The sequence below is a fragment of the Hypomesus nipponensis genome, chromosome 21 (assembly GCF_054491055.1).
Source record: "Hypomesus nipponensis isolate SF chromosome 21, ASM5449105v1, whole genome shotgun sequence".
In the NCBI taxonomy this organism is placed as follows: Eukaryota; Metazoa; Chordata; class Actinopteri; order Osmeriformes; family Osmeridae; genus Hypomesus; species Hypomesus nipponensis.
In genome coordinates, this window is record NC_140381.1 from 2,348,511 (window position 1) to 2,369,339 (window position 20,829).

The window sequence follows — 20,829 nt, forward strand, 5'->3', positions numbered from 1 at the left end:
CCTCCCCTCCACACGCGCTCTACGCAACCATTGTGTAGCGCGCTCTCATTAGAATTTAGGCCTACTGTACTGCTTTAGCCCAACTAACCCATAACTTGTCTGGTATGTGTTCACTATAATTACATTCTCTTAAATAAATCATTGTGTATAATACTCGCTTATCTCTCACGTTATATGATCTGCTCTACTTTCATAGAATTTACTACTTAAGATTAGACTGATTATTACGAGTGCTATTATTCGATACTATTAAACAAGGTTTCCTCTGTCCCTTTCACGAATCAGAGGTGGTGCCCCAAGAACTACTATACTTTATTAGAAATTAAGTATTACTAATCTTAAACGAGCAAACCACGCTACAGAGGCATGTCCCTTAAAGCCTATTAGGTTTGAACCATCCTTCAAAAACACATTTGATTTAGTGACACAAACATATTGAGGCAATGTGGACATTTACATAAATACACTCCTTTCAACCATTTTGTACTTGATTCAATTGCCTTAAGTACAATTTTGAAAATCGTCAATGATACATATCTCTACAAAATGTCAAGTCAATTAGACCTTTGGTTCAACAGGAGAGGATTTTTGAATGTTTTCAAAAATTATCACTGTACAGGAAAATCCATCATGGCGGACCTTATGGGTCCTTGAGGCTTTTTTGTTTCACATGAGAAATAAGGCATGTTCACCAAGTTTCAGAAGAATTGGAGCAATGGGTTGGAAATGCCATCACTTTGAAAATCGGACTTTAGGGAGGTCATGACAGGTACATACTGAACAGCACCACCTGGAGGTCATGACAGGTACATACTGAACAGCACCTGGGGGTTATGACAGGTACATACTGAACAGCATCATCTGCTGCTAACTGCCTGCCTGGCCACAAATACCTTTCAGCTCCAAATAATGATCTGCCTGCATGCTTTATTAGAAATTAAAAGTAAAATGTATATAATTTGCAAGTCACCTGCAAGGACCTTTGCACATTGTATTTTTGCAACAAAAAAAATATAGAGTTGTGGGGAAATCATTTTTAAAGCCTGTTGCCTTTCCCCGCTTGACAGTTGATGAAAACCTAAAAGCACTATTTTTTTTTTTTATCGCTGTGACACATTTTTCAATATTTTTAACAAGATTCCCAAACTCTCGAAACAGTTAGCACAACATCCATCTGTGTTGGCTATACAATTAACACAGTTCTTGTTGCTTTGACACAAAATGCATGGAGTAAACACAAATTTAAAATGCTTAAACTTTTTTTACACACAAGCTCAACCAAGTTAAAAGTGAAACAATCGATTTTTACTGCCCAATTTACCATTGCTTTCACATGCCAGAACAGATAACATCATGTTCAAAACCTTATTGGCTAAAGTCAAAGTGAACAGCTGTTCATATTGTGAATTGAAACACAAACATATCTCCTTTTTTATTCCATTCCTACTGAGAGTTGAAGTTATGCAAATACTGTAAATCCCAGCAGATTCCCAACTAGGAAACACTCAGATGTTGAGGTTCTTTCATTTGCATGACCATATGGTATAGACAGTAAAGAGGACCTCTTTGGGCTGATCTGGTGTGGAAAAAGGACAATATAGAGCAACACAAGAAAGTAAGAATACAGTAATGCCTGCAAAAGGGAGAGGAAGACAAGTACCAGGACAAGGGAGAGGAGTGGGACAAGGGAGAGGAGTGGGACAAGGGAGAGGAGTGGGACAAGGGAGAGGAGTGGGACAAGGGAGAGGAGTGGGACAAGGGAGAGGAGTGGGACAAGGGCAAGGGAGAGGAGTGGGACAAGGGAGAGGAGTGGGACAAGGGAGAGGAGTGGGACAAGGGAGAGGAGTGGGACAAGGGAGAGGAGTGGGACAAGGGAGAGGAGTGGGACAAGGGCAAGGGAGAGGAGTGGGACAAGGGAGAGGAGTGGGACAAGGGAGAGGAGTGGGACAAGGGAGAGGAGTGGGACAAGGGAGAGGAGTGGGACAAGGGAGAGGGAGAGGAGTGGGACAAGGGAGAGGGAGAGGAGTGGGACAAGGGCAAGGGAGAGGAGTGGAACAAGGGCAAGGGAGAGGAGTGGAACAAGGGCAAGGGAGAGGAGTGGGACAAGGGCAAGGGAGAGGAGTGGGACAAGGGCAAGGGAGACAAGTACCAGGACAAGGGAGAGGAGTGGGACAAGGGCAAGGGAGACAAGTACCAGGACAAGGGAGAGGAGTGGAACAAGGGCGAAGGAGAGGAGTTAGAATGTGTGGTGGCGCTCAGAGAAGGGCCACAGCTGGGGTAATACTGTAAATGGCCACTATATTGCATATGTCTTGCAGTAATGTCCTGTTGCAAGTGAAGCCTTTACTACAGCAATTATGTTTCTGTCTTCTTTTTTTCATTTTACAATACAGTTACCGTACATTCTATAAAGCTACACTAAGGTGGGTCATTCATTTTTTTGTTTGGAATTTCTGCAGCAAAAGAAACAAAATGGATGCATGTACTAAACCTAACAAAACAGAAATGTAGAGGCTTCAAAAGAAACTGCATTGCAAACACAATATTTAATTCATATACTGTGAGACCTGACACATAAAAGAATGCAGTTTCTGTAATTCCATCTGAAATTAGCGTTTTTTATGACATTGTGCTATGATTGAGTAAATGTTCCTGTGAAAGAGAATGTGTGTTAGTGTTTTGATAGACATGGTGTAATGTTTAGTGTATTTAAACATTATGAAAATGAATGTTTGAGTTTGTTTACATTGTGTGATTTTGAGCATGAAATTGACTGTTTTGCCAATTGTTTGTGGTAGGTGTGTTGATGCGTTAAGAGTTTAGGAAACTTGTTAGAAATATTGAAAAGTTTGTCATAGCGATTGTAAAAAAAAAAACAGTAACTGCATGTCTATGGAGCTAAATCTGGGCCAAATGTTTTGTTAATTCGAAAAAAAAATCTGTAGTCGAAAAACTAAAGTTTGACATTGAAAATGTACGTTTTGGTCGAAAACTTGAAAAATAAAACCATGTATTCAAAGAAAAAATAAGTGTACCAATTTTTCAATAACATTTTAGAATAGGAATAATTTTGAATAAGTTATCAATTTTCTTTTTTCACTTTCATATTTTCACAGTTTCACATTTTATGTGTGATGTGTAAACCCGTGATGTGTAAACCCGTGTCATAGATGATAGATACGCAGAAGTATGAGACTGGGCTGTGTTCGAAAACTTAGACAGCTGTCTTAATCCTTAATGTCTTACTAGACAGGTGTCTAACGAGACAGCTCTCTTCGGGGTAAGGTATCTTAAAAACCGTTGTTTTCGAACAGCCTATTAAGACAGGATGCACGTCATCGCGCTGCGTGTACTTATGTGCTTGCACTAGCGCACTTTGTCAGACGGCAGTCAATTGCATTGAGTTTGTTGGCACACTAAGTCAAGTTAAGCTGTATTTAAACTTGTGTTAGATATAAGCTCAATAGCTCATAACATTTGTGTTTGTATTTCACTCAATTGATAGGATTATGATTAAACGCAGCAACTAGTGTCTGCACTGCACTACGATGCTAGATACTGACTGTACGTTATCGAAAAGTCGGAGCAAATTTACAAATTAGGAGTGTTATCAATAAAATAAGTACATTTTCAGCAACTACACTGCCCAATTCTCGATACATTTTTATTCAGATACTGATTTTTAAGTACCGTTTAGCTGAAATACGAATTGTAAAAACGTAGAGCAATGGCGGTGAAAGGACTCTCCTTAACTTGTTGCCTACGGGATCCGCGCACAGAATTATGGGTAATACGTGCCGCCATTAAGACAGCAAGGCAGCTCAGATGCTCTCTTAAAAAATGACCGTTATGTGACGTATTTCAAGGTGTCTTATTAGACAGGAAGAGAAGATTTAAGACTTGTTTTAAGATGGGTTGGCGGAGCGGACGCCATGCCAACTGCCGAGTCTTCTGCCTCTTTGTTAGGCTGTCACTCACGATTCCCACCTCTGAGTTGAAGCCACGCCACCTATGCAAAATCGGGGGCCTAAAGTCTGAAACTGAAAAAAAGAAAACTGAAACTGAAAAAAAAAACCTGAAACTCAAAAAAAAAAAAAAAAAAGAAACACAAAGAAACAAATTTAAGCTGTAAAAAAAAAAAATTGAATCTGAAAACATGAAATGTGAAACTATGTGAAAATATGAAAGTGAAAAATGAAAGTTAATAACTTATTAAAAATTATTCCAAAATGTTATCGACATTTAATTCAACCTTTAAAAAAAATTGGTACACTTATTCTTTCTTTGAATACATGGTTTTATTTTTCACGTTTTCGACCAAAACGATGTCAAACTTTAGTTTTTTTACAAAAGATTTTTTTTCGAATTAACAAAACATTTGGCCCTGATTTAGCTCCATACATGTCTTCCCACAGATACCTTTCAGCTGCATACAATGATTTGACTGCATGCTTTATTTGAAATCAAAAGTAACATTTGCATAATTCGCAAGTCTGTTTTGACTTTTGCACGTTGTATTTTTGTGCGGAAATCCTTTGTAAAGTCGGTTGCTTTCCCCTGCTTTACAATTCATTAAAACCTAAAAGCACAGGTATTTGAAATGTATTATAAACTCCCACTGACAAGTACACACTGAACAGCACCAGCATCACCTGCTGTAAACTCTCAATGAACTGGAGATTATTGATCCATCCACCATAACTCGAGACAACTATCAACTTAGCAGAAATCGTTAGTACTATACTGTACATGTGTTTGTATCAGAAAAATGCTATTATTGTATTAATAAAATAATATTAAACTCTAAAGGTGATGTAATCCATACCATAATGATATGAGTCATGTTAAACTCTAAAGGTGAATTAATACATACCATACCTTACACTTGGGTATAGGCTACATTTGTTAGAACATCAATTAAATGTGCATCGCTAACACAACACATACGTGTTCATTGTGATCTATGAACACACAGAAATACAGTGATTAAATAACAACAAAGTGTCAGGGTCCACAGTGGTACTTACATGCACTGGAGGGTAGATCTGATTCCTCTGCTCTCTCCTCTGTCAGAGAGATGACAGTCAACGTCTTTTATGTGGTTCTATACTGGTGTGATGTCACTAGGGTGTGATGTCACTAGGCTGTACTGTTGTCTGATCAGGGAGGAACACCCACCTGCTACAGGTATGTTTGGCATCAGAGTGTCTACCTGAACTCTTTATAATTTATAATGATAATAAAGTCATAATAAAAAGTAAAAATGTACATCAATCTTAAAATCAAATGGTATTTATTTGTCACAATTTTATAACATACTGTACACTAACCACAGTTGCATTTAAACCATATATTTCTAACAGCCTGTTTTATTGTTAAGTAACATACAATTTATCATTCAGAAGATTGATGTTGTTCTTCTGAACTTAAATAACTGGTAGAAAGTAGTAATATTTTATCGGTTGCCATATTAAAGCCTAACAGAGCTTATTTTGTGTTTTAAAACTGGTTGTTCCCATCTTTGATTGTGATTGACTATATTGCGTCCCATGCCGTTGTAAAATCCAGCATAACCTAACAGGTTGTCCTCATAACATTCTTTAACATTCCATATTACTGCGAATATTTCAAATGGAAAAAGACGGCAAAAAGATGGCTGTTGCGTGGCAACGATTTATGTAGGAACTATACTTTGTAGTAGCGGAAGAATGACGGTTTATTATGAAACTATTTTGTTTCTAATTGTTTTTATTGATGAAACCATATCAAATATTTGTAGTAACAGTTTTAGAAAAGCAATAAGCTTAATTTGTTACTGGGGTGAGTATTTTATTTATTTATTGTCTTTATTGTCAGTTTTTATTGTCCTGACCAGAGCAAATGAATTTCACTTTGCAAACAAAAAGAGAATGTATCATCTATGTGTCATCTATGTTGTGCAACTAAAAATGATCCCCAAATATACATTTTTTTTTTATCATTACCTGGGTGACAGTTTTAGTTGTGTTCATAGGAATGTGGCATTAAAGTAGAAAGTAACTCATTTATTTCAGATCGAGAGAAATCATTTTTGCAGCTTTCCTGTATGTTTGAACTCCTTCAGGCCATTCTTTAATGCTCTCTAAAGTATCACCAAACAGCGTGCCAACTGCAAGACTTACAAAAATGTGGGTGTGTCTCACTCACTGGAACTGCTGATGTGTTTACAGAAGTTAATGAGAAAATGTATGATCACACTGATTATTTAATAAATTATAATAGCGATAAAAGATAGCATAGCAGGCAGGACAATACAACAGCATTAACACAGCATGTCCAATCCCAGTTTAACAAAGTAGGCAGCAGTGAGTGAACGTCAGGATGAGAGATGAAGGCCACACTAACACCAGCAGAACACATGATCAACACCAGCCTAGCAGGGCTCTGAGCCAAGCACACACCTGTAAAACCCCCTCATGTAAGACTGTCTCATTTACTGTCATTTACTGGAACAAGCAAGTCATCTGATTTGCTGATACACCCTCCTTCAGTTGTCACAGCTAAGGAGAGGTGGAATGTGTCCATACAATGAGATCTTAGAGGTAGAAATCAGTATGCGTTTTTATCCTTCTTTTTTTAGAGAGAAGCAGGGAGGGGGAGAGAAGCAGGGACAACAGGTTCAATCCTGGGCCCTTGTGTTAGCTTTGGGCATCAGCCTTAATGCTGTACACTCTAACTTGCTGGGTCACCTTAAAGCTGCACACTCTAACCTGCTGGGTCACCTTAATGCTGTACACTTTAACCTGCTGGGTCACCAGGACTCCCCAATATAGAGATGATCCTGACAGAAGTGAACAGTCACTCTCTATGAAGGATTTATATTCTATGTTGTGGTGCATGTTACACTGCTGTGATGCCAAAGAGAGTGCATGATCACGCCCCATGTGTGCACAGGGACAAAGCAAAACTCACACATTCGATTAATAACTTGATTCAATTTCCTGCTATAATTAAAATATGTTGTTCTCGTAAATGACCATGAAACATAGGAGCCCCCTCAGTCTGCGCCCTGATTGGACGACTGCCCTCGGCTCAGTTTACCTGAGTTCTCTAGAAGTAAAACAATGCTTCAACACTCATCTAGCAAGTTTCTGTGCCAAGTGCACATCACAAAATCTAATCCCACGATTGTCTCTCGTTTCTAGTCACTGTCAAGTTATCTAATCTGTGAATCGGTTCACACCAAACAATGCCAGGGCCTTTCAGTCACGCTATGTTTTGACCAGAGTTTACTAGAGGCCCTGGAAACACTGGCCAATTCAGCAACACACAGTACACAACTATCTTGAGTTACCTGGCAAACCACCGGGTACACACAGGGCATTTGAATTTGAAAGTTAGTGTTCAATTGGCACAATAACCTGCTTGGCTAGAGCCGTTGCCTTGTATGGTGGCATGACAGTAAAGAATGACCTTCGCCTACACACTGAGAAAAGCTGAATACTTTCACTTTAAAAATAAAAGTAATAGAATTGTTGTACAGCTTTTATTTTGAGTTGTCTATCTGGGTTATACCTTTGAGTTGTTTCATGGTTTTATCTCAATATTTCATAAAACAGTCAATTATACCCAAGGACACAACGTCATTTTGCAAGTCCGGGAATCGAACCGGAAACTTTCTGATTAATGGCCCAAGTCCCAAACCTCTCAGACATCTGACTCCCATTAGACTCTCAATAGTTATTGATTACGGACAGACTTCTCTTGTTTGTTATTACCTTACTTGCCTTTTGTCTTGCATAAAGAACAAAGTAGGCAGCAGTGAGTGAACGTCAGGATGAGAGATGAAGGCCACACTCTAACACCAGCAGAACACATGATCAACACCAGCCTATCAGGGCTCTGAGCCAAGCACACACCTGTAAAACCCCCTCATGTAAGACTGTCTCATTTACTGTCATTTACTGGAACAAGCAAGTCATCTGATTTGCTGATACACCCTCCTTCAGTTGTCACAGCTAAGGAGAGGTGGAATGTAGTAATACAATGAGAATACAATTCTGACAGGTTCACATCAAAACAGCACTTGGGTCTACCAGTCTGCCAGTCACACTATGTAGCTTGAAGATTTTCACCAGAGTTCACTAGAGGTCAGGGAAGCACAGGGCAATTCAGCAACACACTGTACACAACTAATGCTGACAGTACTTAGCATTTTCTGCCGTTGTACATTAAAACATCTTGAGTCACACGTGCGAACCAGCGGATAAACACACACATTACCAACCCTGTATACACACACAGCGACGGACTGGGGGAAAAAGTGGCTCGGGAGGTATACTGTCAGACCGGCCCACTCAATACACTGCGCGTTGCCCTCTCAAAGCATCGCACGTATCGTTCTTTTTCTCCCTGACCTTTTCCGCTCCACCTTCCGTTTTGGTGCCGATGACATGCTCTAATTAACTCTCAAAAACAACTTTGTCTGCTAGCGAGTGACGCAAATGTTTAGTGTAGACAATGCAACTTTATATACTATAAGTTATACGTGTTCAAGCTGTGTACGTGCGGAAATTAGTTGGAGGTGCCGGTGATGTCAGAGAAAGGGCCGGTATTTTCGACCATCACAACCCCGTCGGCCCACCGGGGATTCCCCCGGTATCCCCGATGGCCAGTCCGCCCCTGTACACACACTAAGAACCCTGTGCACACACACACACGTGTTAACCACTGGGTACACACACAAAAACACACCAACAACCATGCACACAAACACACTAACAGCCTGGCACACACACACACACCGACACACACCCCTGTTTGATGTGAGTGTCACTCCCATGGTTGAATGTGAAAGTTGGCACTTTGACTTGGAACAAGAACCTGCTTGGCTAGAGCTATTGCATTGTTTGGTGGCATGACAGTAAAGAATGACCTTCGCCTACACACTGAGAAAAGCTGAATACTTTCACTTTAAAAATAAAAGTAATAGAATTGTTGTACAGCTTTTGTTTTGAGTTGTCCATCTGGGTTTTATCTTTGAGTTGTTTCATGGTTTTATCTCAATATTTCATAAAACAGTCAATTATACCCAAGGACACAACGTCATTTTGCAAGTCCGGGAATCGAACCGGAAACTTTCTGATTAATGGCCCAAGTCCCAAACCTCTCAGACATCTGACTCCCATTAGACTCTCAATAGTTATTGATTACGGACAGACTTCTCTTGTTTGTTATTACCTTACTTGCCTTTTGTCTTGCATAAAGAACAAAGTAGGCAGCAGTGAGTGAACGTCAGGATGAGAGATGAAGGCCACACTCTAACACCAGCAGAACACATGATCAACACCAGCCTATCAGGGCTCTGAGCCAAGCACACACCTGTAAAACCCCCTCATGTAAGACTGTCTCATTTACTGTCATTTACTGGAACAAGCAAGTCATCTGATTTGCTGATACACCCTCCTTCAGTTGTAACAACTAAGGAGAGGTGGAATGTAGTAATACAATGAGAATACAATTCTGACAGGTTCACATCAAAACAGCACTTGGGTCTACCAGTCTGCCAGTCACACTATGTAGCTTGAAGATTTTCACCAGAGTTCACTAGAGGTCAGGGAAGCACAGGGCAATTCAGCAACACACTGTACACAACTAATGCTGACAGTACTTAGCATTTTCTGCCGTTGTACATTAAAACATCTTGAGTCACACGTGCGAACCAGCGGATAAACACACACATTACCAACCCTGTATACACACACAGCGACGGACTGGGGGAAAAAGTGGCTCGGGAGGTATACTGTCAGACCGGCCCACTCAATACACTGCGCGTTGCCCTCTCAAAGCATCGCACGTATCGTTCTTTTTCTCCCTGACCTTTTCCGCTCCACCTTCCGTTTTGGTGCCGATGACATGCTCTAATTAACTCTCAAAAACAACTTTGTCTGCTAGCGAGTGACGCAAATGTTTAGTGTAGACAATGCAACTTTATATACTATAAGTTATACGTGTTCAAGCTGTGTACGTGCGGAAATTAGTTGGAGGTGCCGGTGATGTCAGAGAAAGGGCCGGTATTTTCGACCATCACAACCCCGTCGGCCCACCGGGGATTCCCCCGGTATCCCCGATGGCCAGTCCGCCCCTGTACACACACTAAGAACCCTGTGCACACACACACACGTGTTAACCACTGGGTACACACACAAAAACACACCAACAACCATGCACACAAACACACTAACAGCCTGGCACACACACACACACCGACACACACCCCTGTTTGATGTGAGTGTCACTCCCATGGTTGAATGTGAAAGTTGGCACTTTGACTTGGAACAAGAACCTGCTTGGCTAGAGCTATTGCATTGTTTGGTGGCATGACAGTAAAGAATGACCTTCGCCTACACACTGAGAAAAGCTGAATACTTTCACTTTAAAAATAAAAGTAATAGAATTGTTGTACAGCTTTTGTTTTGAGTTGTCCATCTGGGTTTTATCTTTGAGTTGTTTCATGGTTTTATCTCAATATTTCATAAAACAGTCAATTATACCCAAGGACACAACGTCATTTTGCAAGTCCGGGAATCGAACCGGAAACTTTCTGATTAATGGCCCAAGTCCCAAACCTCTCAGACATCTGACTCCCATTAGACTCTCAATAGTTATTGATTACGGACAGACTTCTCTTGTTTGTTATTACCTTACTTGCCTTTTGTCTTGCATAAAGAACAAAGTAGGCAGCAGTGAGTGAACGTCAGGATGAGAGATGAAGGCCACACTCTAACACCAGCAGAACACATGATCAACACCAGCCTATCAGGGCTCTGAGCCAAGCACACACCTGTAAAACCCCCTCATGTAAGACTGTCTCATTTACTGTCATTTACTGGAACAAGCAAGTCATCTGATTTGCTGATACACCCTCCTTCAGTTGTAACAACTAAGGAGAGGTGGAATGTAGTAATACAATGAGAATACAATTCTGACAGGTTCACATCAAAACAGCACTTGGGTCTACCAGTCTGCCAGTCACACTATGTAGCTTGAAGATTTTCACCAGAGTTCACTAGAGGTCAGGGAAGCACAGGGCAATTCAGCAACACACTGTACACAACTAATGCTGACAGTACTTAGCATTTTCTGCCGTTGTACATTAAAACATCTTGAGTCACACGTGCGAACCAGCGGATAAACACACACATTACCAACCCTGTATACACACACAGCGACGGACTGGGGGGAAAAAGTGGCTCGGGAGGTATACTGTCAGACCGGCCCACTCAATACACTGCGCGTTGCCCTCTCAAAGCATCGCACGTATCGTTCTTTTTCTCCCTGACCTTTTCCGCTCCACCTTCCGTTTTGGTGCCGATGACATGCTCTAATTAACTCTCAAAAACAACTTTGTCTGCTAGCGAGTGACGCAAATGTTTAGTGTAGACAATGCAACTTTATATACTATAAGTTATACGTGTTCAAGCTGTGTACGTGCGGAAATTAGTTGGAGGTGCCGGTGATGTCAGAGAAAGGGCCGGTATTTTCGACCATCACAACCCCGTCGGCCCACCGGGGATTCCCCCGGTATCCCCGATGGCCAGTCCGCCCCTGTACACACACTAAGAACCCTGTGCACACACACACACACGTGTTAACCACTGGGTACACACACAAAAACACACCAACAACCATGCACACAAACACACTAACAACCTGGCACACACACACACACCGACACACACCCCTGTTTGATGTGAGTGTCACTCCCATGGTTGAATGTGAAAGTTGGCAGTTTGACTTGGAACAAGAACCTGCTTGGCTAGAGCCGTTGCCTTGTTTGGTGGCATGACAGTAAAGAATGACCTTCGCCTACACACTGAGAAAAGCTGAATACTTTCACTTTAAAAATAAAAGTAATAGAATTGTTGTACAGCTTTTGCTTTGAGTTGTCTATCAGGGTTTTATCTTTGAGTTGTTTAATGTTTTGTCTCAATATAACATAAAACAGGAAATTATATAGCAGGGAAGTATAGAATGTTTATGCATTGGCATTTACATGTAGTCATTTAGCAGACGCTCTTATCCAGAACGAGTTACAGTAAGTACAGGGACATTCCCCCCGAGGCAAGTAGGGTGAAGTGCCTTGCCCAAGGACACAACGTCATTTGCAAGTCCGGGAATTGAACCGGCAACCTTCTGATTAATAGCCCAAGTCCCAAACCTCTCAGACATCTGACTCCCATTAGACTCTCAATAGTTATTGATTACGGACAGACTTGTCTTGCTTGTTATTGCCTTACTTGCCTTTTGTCTTGCCTAGACTTACATCATATTAGCAACTCTGGGAATCAGTCTAAGATCCCAGGGCTATTTTCAGCCCAATGACTGAAGCTTTCTGAAATATCTAATACATTATCTTTATTAAATGAAGTCACCCAAATATTTCAAAGGTTACACAGTGAAACATCCCAGTTTACATTAGACAGGAGAGATGATGTCGTGGTCACCATGATTATGGCTACATGTTGTTTTCCCAGAAATCAGTTCTGAGGGAGGAGTGACATCATCAGCTCACTCTAGACTCTGGTCCCTGAAAGGTCAGAGATCAATTGTTGTCTTTAGAGACCTTCACTGTGACATCATCATGATTGACAGATTGGAATTTCAATCATGATGATGTCACAGTGAAGAAGGGAGGACTCACAGGAGAGCAGGAGGAGCTCCTCTGGTCACACAGGTTGAGGCTGCAGTGCAGGTAGACGTCCCTGTAGTCCCCCTGGAACAGGAACAGCAGCGCAGAGAAGCGAGCCTGGAGGGACAAGCCACTCTCCTCCACGGTCACCTGGTGACGGTCGGTAGGACACCTGGAGGAACAGGGGGGTTAGACAAACATACACACATACTTCTCTTCCCCTCTCCAGGCTCACATACTTTCCTGCTGTTATTAAATTGTGTTGTTTTCGTAAATGACCATGAAAGATAGTAGCCCCCTCAGTCTGCGCTCTGATTGGACGACTGCCCTTGGCTCAGTTTATCTGAGTTCACTACAAGTCAAATAACAAGGAACAAGGAAGTTTTCCGTCACACAGGCCACATACCTTTTTAAATCTTATTGTGCAAGTGTCTCTAAAGAAATCTGATTGTTAAATGTTGACCCGTTCACATACTAAACAGCGCTACAGCCTGATAGTCACGCCATGCACGCTTACAACCTTCACAGGTTCACTGATCCAGAGTCTGACACACAGACAAGCAGATTTCTGTACCAAGTCAACACTGCATTACTTTTATATTTTTAATTCTTAATGGTGTTTATCATTTACTGTTCACATCAAAACAGCACTTGGGCCTGCCAGTCACACTATGTAGCTTGAAGCTTTTCAACACAGTTTACTAGAGGTAATGGAAGCACAGGGCAATTCAGCAACACACTGCACGCAACTAATGCTAACAGTGATTAAGCATTTTCTGCTGTTGTAGATTAAAACGTTTACAGACATCTGTGAGTTACACGTGCAAACCACCAGGTACAGTACACACACACACACACACACACACTAACAACCAGGTACACACACACACACACTAACAACCAGGTACACACACACACACACACACACACTAACAACCAGGTACACACACACACACACTAACAACCAGGTACACACACACACACACACACACTAACAACCAGGTACACACACACACACACACACCGCTGATCAATGTGAGGGCCAGTCCCATGTTTGAATGTGAAAGTGACTTACTGTTCACTTGGGCACAAGAACCTAACAATAATAATTATCATAATTATAATAAAAGCCTACAGTGGACGCATCAATCACAATAAATAGTGTATGATGAATGAGCGGACAAATGTTTAATGCGATCCTGCGCAACATAATATTAGCATTAGCATTAGCATGATGATAACATTGTCCACAACACCCACACAGGGCGTTAGGAAATATCCATGGTGATGAGGGAAAGCACTGCTCGTCTGATACACGTTCAGATCTGATCAAACTGTCTGCGGGTAGGAGAGTGCAGCACTGCCATCTACTGTTGATGAAGAGAACTGCAAGGATTGTTTTTCATGCTGTACATCAGGGGTGTTCAATACCAGTCCCGCTGTCCTGCATGTTCTAGATGTTTCCCTGCTCCAGCACACCTGATTCTAATGAATGGGGTTCTTATCAAGCTCAGCAGAAGCCCTTTTATTGTTTATTTCATCATTTAATAGTAAAATGTCATTTTCAAGTCAAAATCTAATCAAATCAAATCAAAATTTGATTATAATCTTCATTTCTTTATTAGAGATTTCCGCAAGCCTTGATTATTACATAAACAATCCCTGCTTTGGTTCCAGATACATGATTAAGTTAAAAGATAAGCGGTATGTTGATTTACTAGGCTACACTTCTTACCCAGTGTTCCCACTATTCCCGAGTATAAAATGTCTAATTATAGAATGCAAACCTTCAGAAACAGTAACCCACATGTAAAGCTGATAGTTTTCAGGGTGTTCTGTCATCATTTCCAGGGTTAAAACATTTAAAAAGACAGGAGACATGAGAGAGCCTGAGCTGGTTGCCATAGGGATGGTCATGAAGCCGTTCTGAGAGAGGTGTGACTTCATCAGTTCACTCCAGACTCTGGGCCCCTGGAGGTCAGAGGTCAAAGACAAACACAGTGTTACCAGGGAGACCGTTACTATGACAACATCATGACTCATCATGGCTGTGGTTCATACTCACAGGTGATTGGTCCGATGGTGACGGGCTTGAGGGGTACAAGTTCATCGACAGAGCGGACAGACCTTCCTGAACACATCTGTGGAGAGACATCAGAGTCAGAGAGACCAGGGAGTTAGAGAGACCAGAGTCAGAGAGACCAGGAAGGAGGGTGGGAGGACTCACAGGAGAGCAGGAGGAGTTCCTCTGGTCACACAGGTTGAGGCTGCAGTGCAGGTAGACGTCCCTGTAGTCCCCCTGGAACAGGAACAGCAGCGCAGAGAAGCGAGCCTGGAGGGACAAGCCACTCTCCTCTACGGTCACCTGGTGACGGTCGGTAGGACACCTGGAGGAACAGGGGAGTTAGACAAACACACACACATATATACTTCTCTTCCCCTCTCCAGGGTCACATACTTGTGCTGGATGAGGAAGTATTTTAGGAGGTAATCAGGATCAGGGGAGTGGGTGGCGTAGCAGTCCTCCAGAACGACCACAAAGGCCTCAGCGTCCGTCTCTTCAACAGACACGCCCACATGCAGGATGGAGCCCAGGGGCAGAGTGACCGGGCCTGCAGAGTAAGGAGCTGTGAAGTTGGCATCACGGAACAGAGACATGGAGGCCCTGGCCTGGGCACCCTCTTCTGTCAGTGCACCTTGAAGACTGACAAGATATGGAACAAGTAAACAACAAAGTCAGAACAAAGTTAAAGTGGAAACTAAGTGTGTCAATGTTTGAGTTTGTGAGGGTCCACCTACTCCAGGTATGGTTTGATGGCCACATCCAGGCTGGCCTCTGTCTCCAGAGGATAGGAGCAGGAGAAAGGGATCATCAGGGGTTGGACCATGGTCACACTGACCGGGTAGAACAATATGAGTTTCCCAGCCTGTGCAGGGTTGATCAATCAGGCAGAAACAGGCAGACTGGTAGAGTAACCGTGTCCTCACCGTCAGAGTGGTTCCACAGCTGCCCTCCCAGCGCTCCATCTGGAACCACACCGTCCCGTTAATCTCCTGGGAGGAGGAGCAACGGGCGTTGGCCAGGTGAGCAGAGGAGGAGTCCAGATGTTTGGCTGCTAGCTGAGACTTGAGGAGACCCACATCAAGGAAGCTCCTCCCACACACCAGCTCTGGGGTGACTTCAGGATAGAGAGGAAATGATAAACAGAGTGAGGGAGAGAGAGTGTTGTGAAAGAAAATTGAGAATAAAATAGAGTTAATGAAGAAACAACAAAGTACAGGGGACAACAAAAAAGTTATTAACATGCAAAATACCAGTACCTTCCGTGGTGGTCGTGGGAGCAGCTGTGGTTGTGGTGGGAGCAGCTGTGGTTGTGGTGGGAGCAGCTGTGGTGGTTGTGGGAGCAGCTGTGGTTGTCGTGGGAGCAGCTGTGGTGGTTGTGAGAGCATCTGTGGTGGTCGTGGGAGCAGTTGTGGTTGTCGTGGAAGCAGTTGTACCTGTCGTGGGAGCAGGTGTGGTTGTCATGGAAGCATCTCTGGTGGTTGTGGGAGTAGTGGTTGCTGTGGGAGCAGCTGTGGTTGTCGTGGGAGCAGCTGTGGTGGTCGTGGGGGCAGCTGTGGTGGTCGTGGGAGCAGCTGTGGTTGTTGTGGGGGCAGCTGTGGTTGTTGTGGGAGCAGCTGTGGTTGTGGTGGGAGCAGCTGTGGTTGTAGTGGGAGCAGCTGTGGTGGTCGTGGGTGCAGCTGTGGTGGTCGTGGGGGCAGTTGTGGTGGTTGTGGGAGCAGCTGTGGTTGTTGTGGGAGCAGCTGTGGTTGTCGTGGGAGCAGCTGTGGTTGTTGTGGGAGCAGCTGTGGTTGTCGTGGGGGAAGCTGTGGTTGTCGTGGGAACAGCTGTAGTGGTTGTGGGAACAGCTGTAATTGTCGTGGGAACAGCTGTGGTGGTCCTGGTTGCAGCTGTACTTGTTGTGGGAACAGCTGTGGTGGTCGTGGAAACAGCAGGAGTTGTCATGGGAACAGCTGGAGTTGTCGTGGGAACAGCTGTGGTGGTCGTGGGAACAGCTGTGGTGGTCGTGGGAACAGCTGTACTTGTCGTGGGAACAGCAGGAGTTGTTGTGGGAGCAGCTGTGGTTGTTGTGGGAGCAGCTGTGGTTGTCGTGGGAGCAGCTGTGGTTGTTGTGGGAGCAGCTGTGGTTGTCGTGGGGGAAGCTGTGGTTGTCGTGGGAACAGCTGTAGTGGTTGTGGGAACAGCTGTAATTGTCGTGGGAACAGCTGTGGTGGTCCTGGTTGCAGCTGTACTTGTTGTGGGAACAGCTGTGGTGGTCGTGGAAACAGCAGGAGTTGTCATGGGAACAGCTGGAGTTGTCGTGGGAACAGCTGTGGTGGTCGTGGGAACAGCTGTGGTGGTCGTGGGAACAGCAGGAGTTGTTGTGGGAACAGCTGTGGTTTTGAAGTTGGGAAGACATGTAAACAACACAACTGGGAGGAAGCTTGATGTGTTATCTAAATTAACTGAAAAACCTTTGAACACTTTTATCCATGAAGCACAACAGTACAAAAGATGAATGAATGTTCAAACTAATGAATGAACTAACTCATGAATAAATCTGTGCAAGGAAAACCAGTGAACAACCAAATATGAGTGTAGTGTTGGAGCAGTTTATCAAAATTACGTGTGAAAAGTGTGAACATAATTTATGTTGAGTTTAGTTAAGTTTTTGTGTCTATAATTGTGATAATTATGATGAACAAAGAAATCAGTGGGTGTGGTGTGCTGCTGGATTTCGTCAGGAAAAGATTTTTTGTGAGCATATTTTTTTTCAACTTTACAGCCTCCAGTCAATGGTGATACGAAATCCGAATTAGCTGTTTGATTTATGTTTTGATAAAGTTCATAAAAAGTTCAATCAAAGGCGAATCACTGCGAACAAGAGAAGAAGAGTTGATGTACGGAGCGCTCCTACAGGTGGGCATGTGTAAATGCACTCATGGAGGAGTAACTGAAGCAGTTGCTGAATAATTGAATGCATGAGATTCATTTTTGAATCTCACATGCTTTTTGATGGGCATGGTACTAGATGAGAACCTATCAAGTTGTTTCTCCTGTTGTTCTCCTGTTGTTTCTCCTGACTACAGTGGATTACCAACAGCTCACTTATTGCAGTAACATTAGTTACCTTTTTATGACTAAACACAAGAAACTCACAACAGCTACATACAATACATCCACCCCCCACCAGTACTCTGGGTCGTATCTCCAGTGTCCACAGACACCACGTTCCACCACCCCGTCTCCCAGCAGGGGGTGAGGGGAACTGAGCCACAGAGGAACCCTGGTTCCACACCTGTTAACCTCCACACACGTCTCTGGCATCTGGGTGCTGTTCCTATCCAGGAACATACGATACCATCCCTGCCCACTAAACCCACTATCACAGTTATCCGAAACCTTGTTGTCTGTTGAGCGGCAGGCATCGTTCAGAACTGAGTACCACTCACAGCGGTGAGCACAGGGAAGTGTACCGCCGACAGGGAACATCTGGGGGTGTGACACACTTACACGTAACATTGAGAGTCTGTTCAGGAGAGTGGAGATGCTGGTGTTCTGTCACAGCACAGGAGTATCTGCCTGCATCCTCACTGCTGACTGGGTCCAGGTACAGGAGCTTCTGTTGGGTCTCTGACCTGGTTTGGTTGTTCTTGTACCAGATGTAGGAGGGGTTACCAGTCAGAGGACAGGCGGAGCTACAGGTCAGGGTCACCCTCTGTCCCTCCATCACTGTGGACGGAGTCACCTCCACCTGAAGACCTGGGGTCAGAAACAACAGCAGTCATCTAACAGTGATACAAGCCCTGTCCTCAGGTCACAAGGTCAGTGTCTCAGTATAGAACAATATTCAGCACCACCCCTGTCAGTGACAGCAGAGACTAGTGAGTGACACACTCCAGCTACTGTTGGCTTCTGAGCTCCACACTTAGATCAGATGCAGTTAGACCACATCAGGAATAAAGGTGTTGTAGACAGCTGGGACAGACTGTAGGAGGTTGATAATGGTTCTGTATTAATGTTTGAAAGTAACTAAACAGTTACATTCAGAATAGACACAGACAGTATAGCAACACACATAGTATAACTGTACCTGTAACAGAGAGAGTGACTCCTGGTTGACCAGCCCATTTGTCTTTGTTTGTAATAAACCTGAACTTGTACACAGCAGTGTCTCTCTCTCTCAGGTCTGTGATCGTCAGGGTTGCTTCACTCTTGTTATCCCCACGGTACTGCACACGACCTGCATACTCTGGGTCCAGACTCAGGTCATTGGGATCATAGGGATTAGTCTTCCATGTGGTAAACCAGAATGTTTTATTGACTGTGTGACCACCCGGGTAAGTATAGGAGCAGGACAGGTCCACTGATGAGCCTCTCAAGGCACAGACACTCTGGAGGGTGTAAGTCACTCCCCAGTCCTGACCCAGCACCACTGCAACACAGTCACACATCACCAGCACATTAGAGGAAGCACAAACCTACTGGCTCACATGCAGCGCTAGCAGAGGTGGTTCAGTGTGCAGCCTCGCATGAGACCTGGAGACTTGGGTTATCTTCCTCAGGTCAAGACAAGGCTTTAGCTCAGTGGGCTAACACTGTCTTGTCAGACATGAGATAAAACTAGTTTTGACTTGTCAGTCAACCCTGTCAGTCACATGACCACTCCTGTCATGAGTGTCAGTGTCTGCAGAAGTTGCAGTTTAGCAGAAAGATAAGTGACAACAGCCAGACTGCAGCACCACAGAGAGCAGAATACAGTCGTGTTTTTGTCTACAACGTCTAAATGTGTAAACAGCAGTGTGAACAGTGACTAAATGTGACATCTGTTGATAACAGCTTGTGTTGGAGTTCAGGTCCGCTGCACCATCTACCTTTAGTCCGCTGAGCTAAAGCCTGGAGGCACAATGTAGAGTTAGAGGTCTAGAAATAATGGTTTATGAACAAGGTCATAGATACCTGCCACAGAGCAGAGGAAGACCACAAACACACTTCCTGTAGTTCTCAACTCCATACCTGCATCACCACCCTGTGGTCTGACAGAGGTCAACAAAACACACTAATAACTAATGTTTACGGAACTGCTGGACCTCCAATATCCAGCATCAACTTGCTTTCTCGCCCCAGAGTTATGTGGGCAGGACTTCAAGAGTTTTTACATGTTAATTGAATAAACACAGGTCTGATCTGAGTAAACGTTTATTACTGTAAAACATTCATATAATTTAATGTTGATCGTAAGTGTCCTTCGTTTTCTGTATTGAAAAACACCAGATCAACACGACTGACTGATACAAAACTGATGTTTACCACGACCTGACAGAATCACAAGGACAGTTTAGGCTCTGAACAAATACAACAATCAAAACGAAAACAGTCTAACATTTAATTTTACGACACTGTTTCAGATGTCTCTCGTCTCGTCATCTTCCGCTTGTCCGGGGATCGGGTCGCGGGGGCAACGACCTAAGCAGGGAGGCCCAGGCTTCCCTCTCCCCGGCCACTTCCACCACCTCTTCCTGGGGGACCCCGAGGCGTTCCCAGGCCAGCCGAGTGACATAGTCCCTCCAGCGTGTCCTGGGTCTTCCCCGGGGCCTCTTCCCAGTGGGACGTGCCCGGAACACCTCACCAGGGAGGCGTCCAGGAGGCATCCTAATCAGATGCCCGAGCCACCTCAGCTGGCTCCTCTCGACGCGGAGGAGCAGCGGTTCTACTCTGAGCCCCTCCCGGATGACCGAGCTTCTCACCCTATCTCTAAGGGAGAGCCCGGACACCCTGCGGAGGAAGCTCATTTCGGCCGCTTGTATTCGCGATCTCGTTCTTTCGGTCACTACCCATAGTTCGTGACCATAGGTGAGGGTAGGAACGTAGATCGACTGGTAAATAGAGAGCTTCGCCTTTCGACTCAGCTCCTTCTTCACCACGACGGACCGATGCAGAGCCCGCATCACTGCGGACGCCGCACCGATCCGCCTGTCGACCTCGCGCTCCATTCTTCCCTCACTCGTGAACAAGACCCCGAGATACTTGAACTCCTCCACTTGGTTCAGGATCTCCTCCCCGACCCGGAGATGGCACTCCACCCTTTTCCAGTCGATAACCATGGCCTCAGATTTGG

The 20,829-nt window shown here is 44.0% G+C and overlaps 3 protein-coding genes across 4 annotated transcripts in view; all 3 read right to left on the reverse strand.

Moving 5' to 3' along the window:
- LOC146237396 (scavenger receptor cysteine-rich domain-containing group B protein-like) overlaps positions 1 to 20,829 on the reverse strand; it is a 72,815-nt gene that overhangs the window by 37,250 nt on the left and 14,736 nt on the right. The gene's annotated exons all lie outside the window — the stretch shown is intronic.
- LOC146237397 (uncharacterized) overlaps positions 1 to 20,829 on the reverse strand; it is a 45,380-nt gene that overhangs the window by 21,919 nt on the left and 2,632 nt on the right. The window contains exons 3-5 of the mRNA XM_084685494.1: positions 18,225 to 18,473; positions 15,992 to 17,104; positions 15,659 to 15,849 (exon numbers count right to left, since the gene is read on the reverse strand). Coding sequence (XP_084541620.1) covers positions 15,659 to 15,849; positions 15,992 to 17,104; positions 18,225 to 18,441 — 1,521 coding nt within the window. The 5' untranslated portion in view covers positions 18,442 to 18,473. The remainder of the gene's footprint in view (positions 1 to 15,658; positions 15,850 to 15,991; positions 17,105 to 18,224; positions 18,474 to 20,829) is intronic.
- On the reverse strand, positions 12,382 to 15,572 carry LOC146237399 (pancreatic secretory granule membrane major glycoprotein GP2-like). The gene is made up of 4 exons (XM_084685623.1): positions 15,470 to 15,572; positions 15,129 to 15,374; positions 12,683 to 12,842; positions 12,382 to 12,568 (listed from the first exon to the last, which is right to left on the reverse strand). Exons 1-4 carry the CDS (start codon positions 15,556 to 15,558, stop codon positions 12,545 to 12,547), a joined length of 519 nt encoding a protein of 172 aa, XP_084541749.1. The 5' UTR covers positions 15,559 to 15,572; the 3' UTR covers positions 12,382 to 12,544.